Raw genomic sequence first — 11,621 nt, 5'->3', positions numbered from 1 at the left:
ATGGTTGGGGGTGCGCTCGGAAGGGGAGGGGGGTCTCTGCAGCGATTTCGGTGGGAGGGAAGCAATGGTAGGTTGCGCTGCAGGGAAGGGGTGGGGTGCTGCAGGGGCGGGCGAGGCCGGGGAGGGGAGAAGGCCGTTAGCAGAGGGAACCGTGCAGAAGGCCGGAGGGGGAGGCCAAGGGCGAGCAGAGGCTGCAGAGTTTTCGGGGGAGTGGAGGGGTGGCTATGCCGACGACTGGGGTGCGTGCTTGGGAGGAGGAGTGGGTGGGAGGGACTCCGGTGGGCGGCTGGGTCGGGGAGGGTGTGCGCGGGAGTCTGTGGCCGGGCCTGGGGTGGGGTGGGGAGTCCGGGGGCGGGGCCTGCCCGGCGGCTGAGGGAGCGGGGGCGGGGCTGCCCTTCCCGGCCGCGCGGTGCGCGGGCGCCTGGCGAGTGTGCGCGGGGGCGCGCGTGCGCGGACCCGGGAGGAGGCTCCCGAACCAGTCGGCCGAGGCGGCGCAGCCAGCTCCCCCGCGCCCTATGTGAGGGAATCGGGGAGGCCCGCGGCGCGCCGGGGAGGGCGAGGCATGTGCACGGGCCGGAGGGTGCTGCGGCCGGCCGAGGAAGAGGAGGACGGCGGCGGCGGCGAGGAGAGCGGGGGGCTCGCGGCGGCGGGCCCGAGCCGAGGGGATGCAGCGGACTGTGTGTGTCTGGCTGTAGCTGACGGGAGGCGGCGAGGAGGCGCCGGAGATCCGCGAGAGGGGCGACCAGGAGGCGCGGCGGTGGCGGCCGCGAGGAGTAGCAGCAGGACGGGCGGCGGCGGCGGCGGCGGCGGCGGAGACGGAGACGGCAGCCCTGAGATGCATTTTCTTCTCCAGCGGCCATGTTAACCAGGAAACCTTCGGCCGCCGCTCCCGCCGCCTACCCGACCGGTAAGGAGGCCCGGGCCCCGCGGCCCCCGGGCCAGCCCTCGTGGCGCGGGCTCCCGCTACCAGCGGGACCTCGAACAAAGTCTGCGCCGCGGCGGGGCGGCGCGAGGTCCCCCGGGCGGACGGCGCGCTCTCGCCTCGGCTCCGCTCATTGTTACACGCGAGCTCCGAGGCTCCTCCGAGCCGGCCGGGGGCCGTCCCCGGCCTCCCCCGCCCGGGACTTGGCGCGAGGCGGCGGCGCCCGGGTCGGCATTCCAGCCCAACTCCAGGCCTGCGGCCTCCCGCAACGTGAGCCGCCTGCCCGCTCCCGGCCCGGCTCCACCGCCGGGTCGCGAACTCGCTTGCGCGCCAGGGGCCCGACTTAACTTTGCAGCCGCCTGAGCCCCGCCCCGCGGGAGCGTCGGGTGTCTGCGTCCCCAGCCTCCTGCCGCTCCGGGACGCCCGCGTTCACGGTCCCCGGCTCTGCCCCGGGGAGAGCGGGCTCGGCAGCCTGGAGGGGTGGGGCGGGGCCACCGGGTCCGGGTGACTTTCTCCCCCTTGACCCTCTTTTGTCTCCTCCCGCGCGTGGCTGCCAGGCCGAGGAGGGGACAGCGCCGTTCGCCAGCTTCAGGCTTCCCCGGGGCTCGGTGCGGGGGCTCCCCGGAGCGGAGTGGGGACCGGCCCGCCCTCCCCCATCGCCCTGCCGCCGCTCCGGGCCAGCAACGCTGCCACCGCAGCCCACACGGTAAGACCCAGGCCACGGGCGGCGGGGGGCGGGGGGCGGGAGGGGTCCGGGGCACAGGCACCCGGACTTGGAGGATAATGCGGCCGGGAGAGAGTAGAGAGGTCGAAGTGCGAGTGTCTTCACGCCAGTGGCCTCTCCGGGACGCCGCCCTCTGGAACTTGAGCGAGCCCAAAGCTGCAGCCACAAAGGAGGATTCGTGGCGTGGGCCCCTCACTTCCCCTCCGGAGCCCGCCCACCCCTGCGCTCCTCTTCCTCGGAACTTCCTCCTGGTCGCTTTCCTACTCTCTTCGCTCCCCCCCCCCCCTTTTTATTCCGTCCTTGCTTCTTCGAGCTCCTTTTCCCTGACCCGATAAACATCCCTGCCCCTCCACCACCACGTTGGGTAGTGGGTATTTATAGAAACAGATATGTGTTAGGGGACAGCCAGGCCGTCCTGCCCGGAAAATCGATGCCCCAAAGAGCATCCCGGGCCTGGCTCTACCCAGCAGGGAGCACCGACAGTTGTCCTCCGCGTGTGGAAGCATGTTTTACGAGTGCTACAGGTTTGAGCACAGCAGAAATTGTAATTAACATTAACAAAAATAAGAGCCGCAGCAGCAGTCAGAACAACGCGCCACCCCTGTAGGATCCTGCAGTTGGATATTATTGAAAAGAAAAGGGCCAGCTTTGCCTCGGAAGGAGGTGGGAAGGGATGGGCACCTGACAGGTGCTGTGGTCCCTCAGAGGGCCAAGAGGGAACTGGGAGCTCGGCGCGGGACTGGTGGCTGCAGAGATCAGCAAGCTGGGCTTGATTTCAGTACGTACCTTTTCTCGGCTCCCAGAGATAGCCCTTGGATGGTGGCTGACAGCCTAGGGGAGATGTGCCCTGGAGGAGTTGATGGCTTCCAGTGTCTTGTTTACGATTCGATCTTCCAGAGGAACTGCCTAAGATGGTTCTGTATGAGGGGTGCTTGCTAAGGATATGGCTTTGGTTGCCAAGGGAAAGTTAAGTTCTTGCAGAAAAGGCCATTTCTAGCCTTCAGAGGAGCAGCTCTGAGGGTCATGTGTTATGGGGAAACTTGTTTATGGGATGAATTTATAAGCGGATGGCTAGAGTGGAATATTTTCTCTTAGACCTGGATATCTGTGCTTCTTACATTTTCTTTCTCTCTCTCCTCCTCTTTCTGTCTCTCCTGACACATCTAGACCCAGGGGCTAAGAATTCACTGCACAGAAGTTAACCAGTCTGTTGGGCTGTGGTTAATGGAAGAGCATCAGTAGGCTGTTGATTCTGTGTTAATTAGAGTTGAATGTTCTTGTCACAGTGATGTTTTAGTTGAGAAATTGCCATTGGGTTTAGGTGTTTCCGTTTGGTTTGGAATCATCTGACAATTTGGAAAATACAACATCCAGTTTTTTTCCATGTGTGAATGTAATCACATGAATTGGTATGACCTGGAAAAGAAATACTACTTGGTTTGCATCCGGCTTCCAGTTACATAAGGGTGGGCTTTGCTTGATCAGAGCCTCTTTACAACTGAAATAATGTAATGAGACGACAGAAAATGATACTAGAGGAAGAGCCTGTGGTGGAGCAGAAATGAGAAGACGTGCGGGTGCTTCTCGGGACTCCTAATGATGGTGCGTGTATTTTGCTGTGGTATCGACCAGATTTACCTGTGCTTAACTCACCTGAACTTCAGTAAACTGTTGATCACTAGAAGCTTGGTTTTGAAAGTGTGAATTTGGGTTTTGGTTGTTCTTTAGTTTTGATTTTATTTGCACAGCATTGCAGACTTCCTCAAACAGGCAAGTAAAAGGACCACAGTTTATCTGGTTCTACTCCTTCATTTTACAGATGAGGAAAGAGTCAGACAAGTGAACTGGTTCGGTCAAGACTCCTGAGCCAACTCCTATCAAGGCTGGAGCTAAAGCCCAGGCCCTCCTGAGTCCAGCTTTAACACACTGCTTGACTGCTAATTCTAGGAAATTGTATTAGTTTTGTTATAAATGCAAGAACCTTAGCAGATCCATGTGTCCATATGTCTTTCAGGTTTTTGTAAGCTCTTAGTTTTTAATTTCACAGCAGTTACAACTAGGAAAAGCTATTTTTGAATGGGTGGGGGGAAGGGCATTACGGAGAGGAAAATAATCTCGTTGTGTTTGCCCATATTTTCTCTTGTAAATGATGCAGTAGGTAGATAAACATACAACTATAGGGATTATAAACTTCGGAATTTATCTAGTGCATTGCCCTTTTGTACCCTATCTCCATGGATATATTATACTTAGTCATTTTATCTCTGTCCTAAAAGTGTACCCAATAACTATTTTGATTCCTATTAGTTTTTTTTTTCTTTTTAATGTTGTATGGGAGATATTAATGTGCTTATTTTTAAAATTCTGAAATATTAGTATTGTATCACTTTCATAACTGTTTAACGTTTAAAGCACTCTCCAATTACCGGTTTTACCTTTATAAGATAATAGGAGTCAAAGAAGAATGAATATTCCCATTTAAAAAACAGTAATGTTTGATAGAAGAAAAAGACATTTGATTCAGGGCCACACAGACCGTCAGTGTGTTTGAGGAGGAGCTAGAATTCCGATCTTTTTGGACTCAGTTCTATTCCCATAACACTATACAGCATTTCTAAGATGACTTCAGCAAAGTTTTAAAACTCCCAGAAATGTTAGCACAGTGAAGTATGTGCTGTTTTCCCTTTTATTTTTGGAAGAGATTAAAACTACCAAATTGACTAGACTATTGTTCTTAAATAATTTTTAATGCTAAAATGTGTCATGGTCAAAGAGGGCTTTTGGAGGTCTCTCTGCTTCAACCCATACGTTGTAGGTATCTAACAATTACATTCATTCAGTATTTTTAAATTTGAGAGGCACTGTGCTAGGTAGGCATTGGCAAATAGGAAAAAGTGAGTGAGAGGTTTTAAACATTCTTAAGTTTATGGTGTTGTCCTGGCATATGTCTTGTGGAAATGTTTTGGCATTTCTAGGGCTTTTTTCCTCCCTTTTTATAGATCAGTCAGTTGCGCTTCCGACCTGGGTTGTGATTGTAGAGTCCCACAGTGTTTAAGACTCAAAATCCTCCTCTACTAGAGCCTCTAAAATGAATCTCCCTAACATCTGGAAAGTTTTTAAGATTCCACATGTCACTTTTAGGTGTTTAGTTGATCTCTTCTGCTACAAGTACTCTTTAATGGGCTGTCATTTGCTTCCAAGTCTCTGCCGATGCAATGCAAGCCTAACATCTTGTGACTTGGGTCACTGGAGACAAGTCCCAATTCCCTGGGTGTTAACTTCATGTTTTCTTATGAAGGTACAAAGGTAGTTCTTAAGAATAACTCAGAGAGGTGAGAGTTAGTTCTTCCACTCAACAGAAATTGACTGAGTACTTCCTGTATGTTGGGTTTTTGTCAATAAGGACTTAAAAAGATAAGAGGTGATCCCACCCTGGAATTGTTCACAGCCAGGTGGGTACATCACGTGTGAAAACAGGTATGTAAAACGAAATAAGTGTTTTAATATATCAGTGCTCTGTGAGCACCCTGGAAGGGAAAGGGACCATTTCACAGAAGAGGTGAGAGTTGAACTGCTCATTGAAGGGTGAGTATGAGTTTACCATGTAGTCCTGGTTAGGAAGGAGATTCCAAGCAGCTTTTGGAAAGGGCAATAACTTTAGCTCTCCTTTACTCAGTACTATAGTAAGCACTCTATATCTTTTACCTTCTTTAATCCTCCTAATGGCCCTAATGAGGTCGCTTTGTTACCTTCTTTTTACAGATAAGGACACTGAGGTTTAGAGAGATTAAGTAAATTGACCAAGGTGACACAGTTAGTAAGTGGTGGAGCTGGGATTCATTTCCCATGCATCTAATTGAAAATCCCTGGACACCTAACCATTATGAAACATAACCTCCCCAAAAACAGAGTGTAAAAGAGCGTGGTGTCTCCATGGGTCTTGGGGAATCCAGCTTGTTCTCGGAGAGAATATGACAGTGGTGGGTGACACTGGAAGGACTCGGGTCATATAAGCTCTGCATTTGAGAACCTCATGTTCTTGCCTCTGAGGTCTCATATTATCTGTGGAAATGGGGTGCCTGTGTGGGCCTTAAGCAAAAGCAAGGGCAGTGTCAGAGTGACACTTTTCAGTGGTAACTCCAGAAGCACCGTGGAGAGAAGAGACTTGAGGAGTTCTAGACTTAGAGGCAAGGGGACATGTTAAGAGGCTGCTTCGGTTGTCCCAGTGAGAGACAGCAGGAGTGTGGGGTGAGGCAGCGTGGATGGAGGGGAGTGGGGTAGATAGGAATGACGGGGCTCCACGGTGACTTGGGAAGGTGTGGGAGACGTGGAGATAGAGTGATTATTCGGGGGTGAAGCCTCTTGTTGACCAGAAATTGAGGGTTGTGGGAGGAGGAAATGGTTTTGGTAGAAAAAGTGTGAGTTGAGTTTGAGTTGCTTGTGGGAAAGGTAGCTGATCTGGAGTTGGATACAGGGAGTCTTGAGCTCGGGAGACATAGATCGGGCTCCTTTTAGCTAGAGGTGTACATGTGGCGGATGTCAGCCCCTGGGGGGTTGCTGGAGCCCTGGTGTGGTCATAGTCGACCAGGGAGAGTTAACGGGAGTGAGAAGCCTCCAGCCACTTGAGGCTTGAACCCTGGGGAACTCTGGAACCCTTCTTCATTGCTGTTGTGGAGGAGACCAAGAGAAGGTAGTTGGAAAGACAGGAGGTGATCCAGTTAATTGGCAAACTCTCTTTAGTTCTAGTCACTCAGCTTTTTTTTGATGATATTTTGAATTATGCAGAACATTAAAATTGCTCTTGCAAAAATAAGTTGGTTTCTGAAGCTCAGAACGTTTTACTTTGTCCTCTTTTTAGGAGTTCTTCAAGCCCCAACGTTAATTTTGTCCCCAGTGAAGCCTCATGCTTTTTGTAGCATGTATGCTGGTAATGTCGGTTTTTCTTCTGAAATCTCTCCAGGCTGCCCTGAAGAGAATGGTTCTCTAGGAGACATATATTTCTAATTTCAGGTCCTTTTATTCCCGGGTGCTTGAAAGACCGTAGTGGAGAGGAGGAGAGGTTCAGAGACTGAGGCTTGGGAACAAAAATCCATGGACAAGCCTGTACCGCTTTTGTATATACCCAGGACTTCCTAATGCCTTTTTATGAACTGCTTTGCTTTGGGCATAGAACGAGGATAAAATAACCTGTCCAGCTACCTGACAGAAGATAAGTTCACTTAGCGTGGAATATCATCTGTGAGTTTAATAAAAAGGTTCATCTAGAAGTCTTCCAGAAATCTGAGAAATAAAATCTCTCAATGAAGTCATACTTCAGAAAGGCCCAAGTACTTTACTATATTCTACTTTGTTTTAGAAGATTGCAGAGAGAAAGTGCATGCCTCAGATAGTCCCTGTGCATGCTGTGTGTCAGTTGAGGAAAATTTGAAGGTCTTGGTCTCCTAGTAAGAAGGACTTGGAATTTCATTTTATAATCTGGGTAGTCCCAAACCACTTCCTGAATTATATTACATATACAGAGCACTTCTACGCATTTAGTGATATGTAAAGCCCGAGAGGTAGGATTTCGGAGGAGTTGATGGGAAAAATACTGATAGTAGAGGACTTCGGCTAGTTGATTGTGAGCTCCTGAAGGGCAGGGACTCTGCCACATGTGTGGTTAGACCTCAGCTAACACTGGCTGAATGAATGAGGTGGATTGTGAGAGGCAAGTTGATCTTTAAGCTTTCATGTAAAAATCATCTAGTGGGATGCTTTTAAGACTTGTGAGTGATTGTCTGAGGCTGGCAAGAATTCCTAACTGGGAGGGGATCCTGGCTGCAAGTCCGCTTCTACCCCTCACCTCTTGGCCATAACAATGCTTGAAAGAAATCCCAAGTAGATTCTCAGTAGGAAGGCTGGGGCCCCTTGGCTTATGCCATCAGTTTTGTTCAGACAGGAATGTTTGTGGATGGCATGTGTGCCTGAAATAGAAATTGCTACTTTGTATTCCTTGTCAGAAAGCTGAGTATCCCAGCAGCCTGGAGAAACACATGTCTTGAGAGAGCCAAGCCATTGACCAAAGGAAGGCCCAAAAGAGGGTGGCGGTTGGATTGTGGGGCTGAATGGCCTTAAATGGTCATCACAGCCAGTGAAGCCCAGAAACTTAAAAATAGGTTTGGGGTTTACAAGATGCTACAGAGTGCATGTCTACATGGGAATCTTTCCAGCCTAAAAGTACAGTTTTCTTTGCTTCTGGATCATGCACTTTCCTAGGTGTAATTAGTTCGATTTTCAGGTAGTGGAGAAGACCGAGAATGAAGACAGTAGTGTTCTCAGAATAGAGCTAAACACCGGAGAAGGAGTAGTAAACAAGACCGGCCTGGTCCCTGCCCTCACGATAACAGAGAAGCTACGAAGTGAAGTGTGAAAAATGTTACGATCTGGGGGCGGGAGAGCCAGTAGAGTGCCGACGTGTTCATGCTTTTTCTGTATCCTCTTTCATTGTGATATCAAGTATGGGCTGCATGGCACCTCTGTGATATCCCAGGCCCTGTGCTGAATCTTAGGTAGAGAATGACGAGCAAGAAGCATGGTCTCTGCCTCCACTGAGGACTTACTCTAAGAACCCTGAAAACACGTACAGCAAACTCTTTGTTACGTGTAGCAGCTATGGGGGTCTTTTCCTTCCGGATCCCAACTTTGATCGCCTTCCCCAGCCCCCCAACCTCTTCTGCCTTTACTTCTGTCTGAGGCTGTCCACGTCACGTCTGCTCTCCCTGCCGGGGTGTTCGTGAGGTCCCTCCTGTGTGCACAACTCTTTCCATTTAAGAAACCTGATTCTGGCTGTAAATTCAAACCAGATTGGATTTTGTAAAGGTGAGGGTGGGCGCCGATTTATAAAATATCCCTTTTGAACAGCCAGACCTCTTCCATTCTCTTGATGTTCCCTTTCTGAATTACAGATTGGCGGCAGTAAGCACACAATGAATGACCACCTACACGTCGGCAGCCACAGCCATGGACAGATCCAGGTTCAGCAGCTGTTTGAGGATAACAGTAACAAGCGGACAGTGCTCACAACACAACCAAATGGGCTTACAACGGTGGGCAAAACGGGGTTGCCGGTGGTGCCGGAGCGGCAGCTGGAGAGCATCCACAGGCGGCAGGGGAGCTCCACCTCTCTGAAGTCTCTGGAAGGCGTGGGGAAGGTGAAAGCCATCTCCATGACACCCGAGCAAGCGATGAAGCAATACATGCAAAAACTAAGCAGCTTCGAACACCACGAGATTTTCAACTACCCTGAAATATACTTCTTGGGTCCAAACGCAAAGAAGCGCCAGGGCATGACAGGCGGGCCGAACAACGGTGGCTACGACGATGACCAGGGATCCTACGTGCAGGTGCCTCACGATCACGTGGCTTACAGGTACGAGGTCCTCAAGGTCATTGGGAAGGGGAGCTTTGGGCAGGTGGTCAAGGCCTATGACCACAAAGTCCACCAGCACGTGGCCCTGAAGATGGTGAGGAACGAGAAGCGTTTCCACCGGCAGGCGGCCGAGGAGATCCGCATCCTGGAGCACCTGCGGAAGCAGGACAAGGACAACACCATGAACGTCATCCACATGCTGGAGAACTTCACCTTCCGCAACCACATCTGCATGACGTTCGAGCTGCTCAGCATGAACCTCTACGAGCTCATCAAGAAGAACAAGTTCCAGGGCTTCAGCCTGCCTTTGGTTCGCAAGTTCGCCCACTCCATCCTGCAGTGCCTGGATGCTTTGCACAAAAACAGGATAATTCACTGTGACTTGAAGCCCGAGAACATTTTACTGAAGCAGCAGGGTAGAAGCGGGATTAAAGTGATTGATTTTGGCTCCAGTTGTTACGAGCATCAGCGGGTCTACACGTACATCCAGTCCCGTTTTTACCGGGCCCCGGAAGTGATCCTCGGCGCCAGGTACGGCATGCCCATCGACATGTGGAGCCTGGGCTGCATCCTAGCGGAGCTCCTGACTGGTTACCCCCTGTTGCCTGGGGAAGATGAAGGGGACCAGCTGGCCTGTATGATTGAACTGTTGGGCATGCCCTCCCAGAAACTGCTGGATGCATCCAAGCGAGCCAAAAATTTTGTGAGCTCCAAGGGTTATCCCCGTTACTGCACTGTCACGACTCTCTCAGACGGCTCCGTGGTTCTCAACGGAGGCCGTTCCCGGAGAGGGAAACTGAGGGGCCCACCGGAGAGCAGAGAGTGGGGGAATGCACTGAAGGGGTGTGACGATCCCCTTTTCCTTGACTTCTTAAAACAGTGTTTAGAATGGGATCCTGCGGTTCGCATGACCCCTGGCCAGGCTTTGCGGCATCCCTGGCTGAGGAGGCGGCTGCCAAAGCCTCCAACGGGGGAGAAGACGTCAGTGAAAAGGATCACCGAGAGCACTGGTGCTATCACATCCATTTCCAAGTTACCTCCACCTTCCAGCTCAGCCTCCAAACTGAGGACTAATTTGGCACAGATGACAGATGCCAATGGGAATATTCAGCAGAGGACAGTGTTGCCAAAACTTGTTAGCTGAGCTCAGTCCCCCGATGCTGGTAATTCTGAAAGATACGACATTGCTGAGCCTTACTGGGTTGAAAAGGAGTAGCTCAGACCTGTTTTTATTTGCTCAATAACTCGACTCATTTGTATCTTTTTGGCACTTATTTTAATGTAAGAAGGTTGTTTGTTTTGTTTTTATAAAATACATGGGGACAATGCTTTAAGTTTTTATACTTTCTGAAACTTTTTGTGTTCTAAAAGTACGATGAGCCTTACTGTATTTAGTGTGGCAGAGTAATAAACATCAGTGGCAGGCCATTGATTACGTCATGACTGCCGCGCATCTACAGATTGGTGTCAAAGACATTCACTATGTGTTCATGGTTCATAGTATATTCTCCCCAAGGTGATTGCCTCCGAAGGCCCCCCTTCTCTCTCCACGCTTCAGGTTCATGCACAGGTGCAGCCTGTCCTGCTTCCGCTTTCCATAAGTTACCCAGGTGGTAGTGATGGTGGGAGGAGAATGGTCAGGATGAAAATGATATTCTAAGAAAAACTGCACCTTAGAGATTTTTCCCTTAAAATAGTGCTCAGAGACAAAATGAAATCCCCACAGTTGAAATGCCCAGTTAGCATTCTGACATTCTAACGACCGGCCAAGCAGACCTGGTGGATGAATGGAAACGTGTGTTCCTCCAGATTCTCCAATGTGATCAGCGAGCTGTTTTGCAAAGAAGCCTTGTTTAACAAAATCGGTTTTGCACCTAAATTTAGAAATGTATTACATGAACTGTTCCTCCCCTCTCTTTGCTCTTCTCCCTGCTGTTCTTCTTTCACCACACATCTGTTGCTTGCATTTAATTTCTTTTTCTTCCTTCAAATATATATCCCAGACTCCTGATACAGAAGAGAGACATTTTAGCTGTGATTATGCCCATCTTTTCATATTCCACTTTAAAAAAGAACAGCCTAGCTACTTAAGGTGGGGATTTCCATAGTTCCAAAGACGGTTTAGCAGATTAGACTGAGTTCACACTTTTCACGTGCCACAGTAAGGTTCTCTTAGCCTGGGAGAGCATCAACTCTTTAAAAAGAGAGAGAGTTGAAAATCCTCTTCGTGAACAGAAGTCACTGTGCTTGTTGAGCAAGGCCAGCTTTAACAACAGATTCGAAGGAGGAAAAGTTCAGCCTCAAGTTAAATGGTTTGATTTACTCTATGCATCATTAGAAGAACCACAGACATTACATTCCTCTGTTTTATTTTACTTTCGTTTGGATTGCACTGATTGTTTTTGTGGGAATGACACTTTACCTGGAAAAGTAACTGAGAGTTAGGTAAAAGAATATTTTCTCCCCTGAATAATAATTATTTTCACAGTGAAAATTTCAGTATTTTATCACTAATGTATGAACAGTGGTATATATCAATTTCAAGGCACGTGGAAAAAATTTTTTAG

At 49.9% G+C, this 11,621-nt stretch overlaps 1 protein-coding gene across 1 annotated transcript; it reads left to right on the top strand.

Annotated features, from left to right (window-relative positions):
* The first annotated feature begins 465 nt into the window (after positions 1-465).
* On the top strand, positions 466-10,509 carry DYRK2 (dual specificity tyrosine phosphorylation regulated kinase 2). Its single transcript, XM_065887752.1, has 3 exons — positions 466-907; positions 1,480-1,628; positions 8,591-10,509. Exons 1-3 carry the CDS (start codon positions 859-861, stop codon positions 10,196-10,198), a joined length of 1,806 nt encoding a protein of 601 aa, XP_065743824.1. The 5' UTR covers positions 466-858; the 3' UTR covers positions 10,199-10,509.
* Positions 10,510-11,621: the final 1,112 nt, after the last annotated feature.

The sequence above is a fragment of the Phocoena phocoena genome, chromosome 11, assembly GCF_963924675.1.
Source record: "Phocoena phocoena chromosome 11, mPhoPho1.1, whole genome shotgun sequence".
In the NCBI taxonomy this organism is placed as follows: domain Eukaryota; kingdom Metazoa; phylum Chordata; class Mammalia; order Artiodactyla; family Phocoenidae; genus Phocoena; species Phocoena phocoena.
The sequence above is the reverse complement of the archived record's forward strand: the minus strand, read 5'-3'. Positions and strand labels throughout refer to the sequence as shown.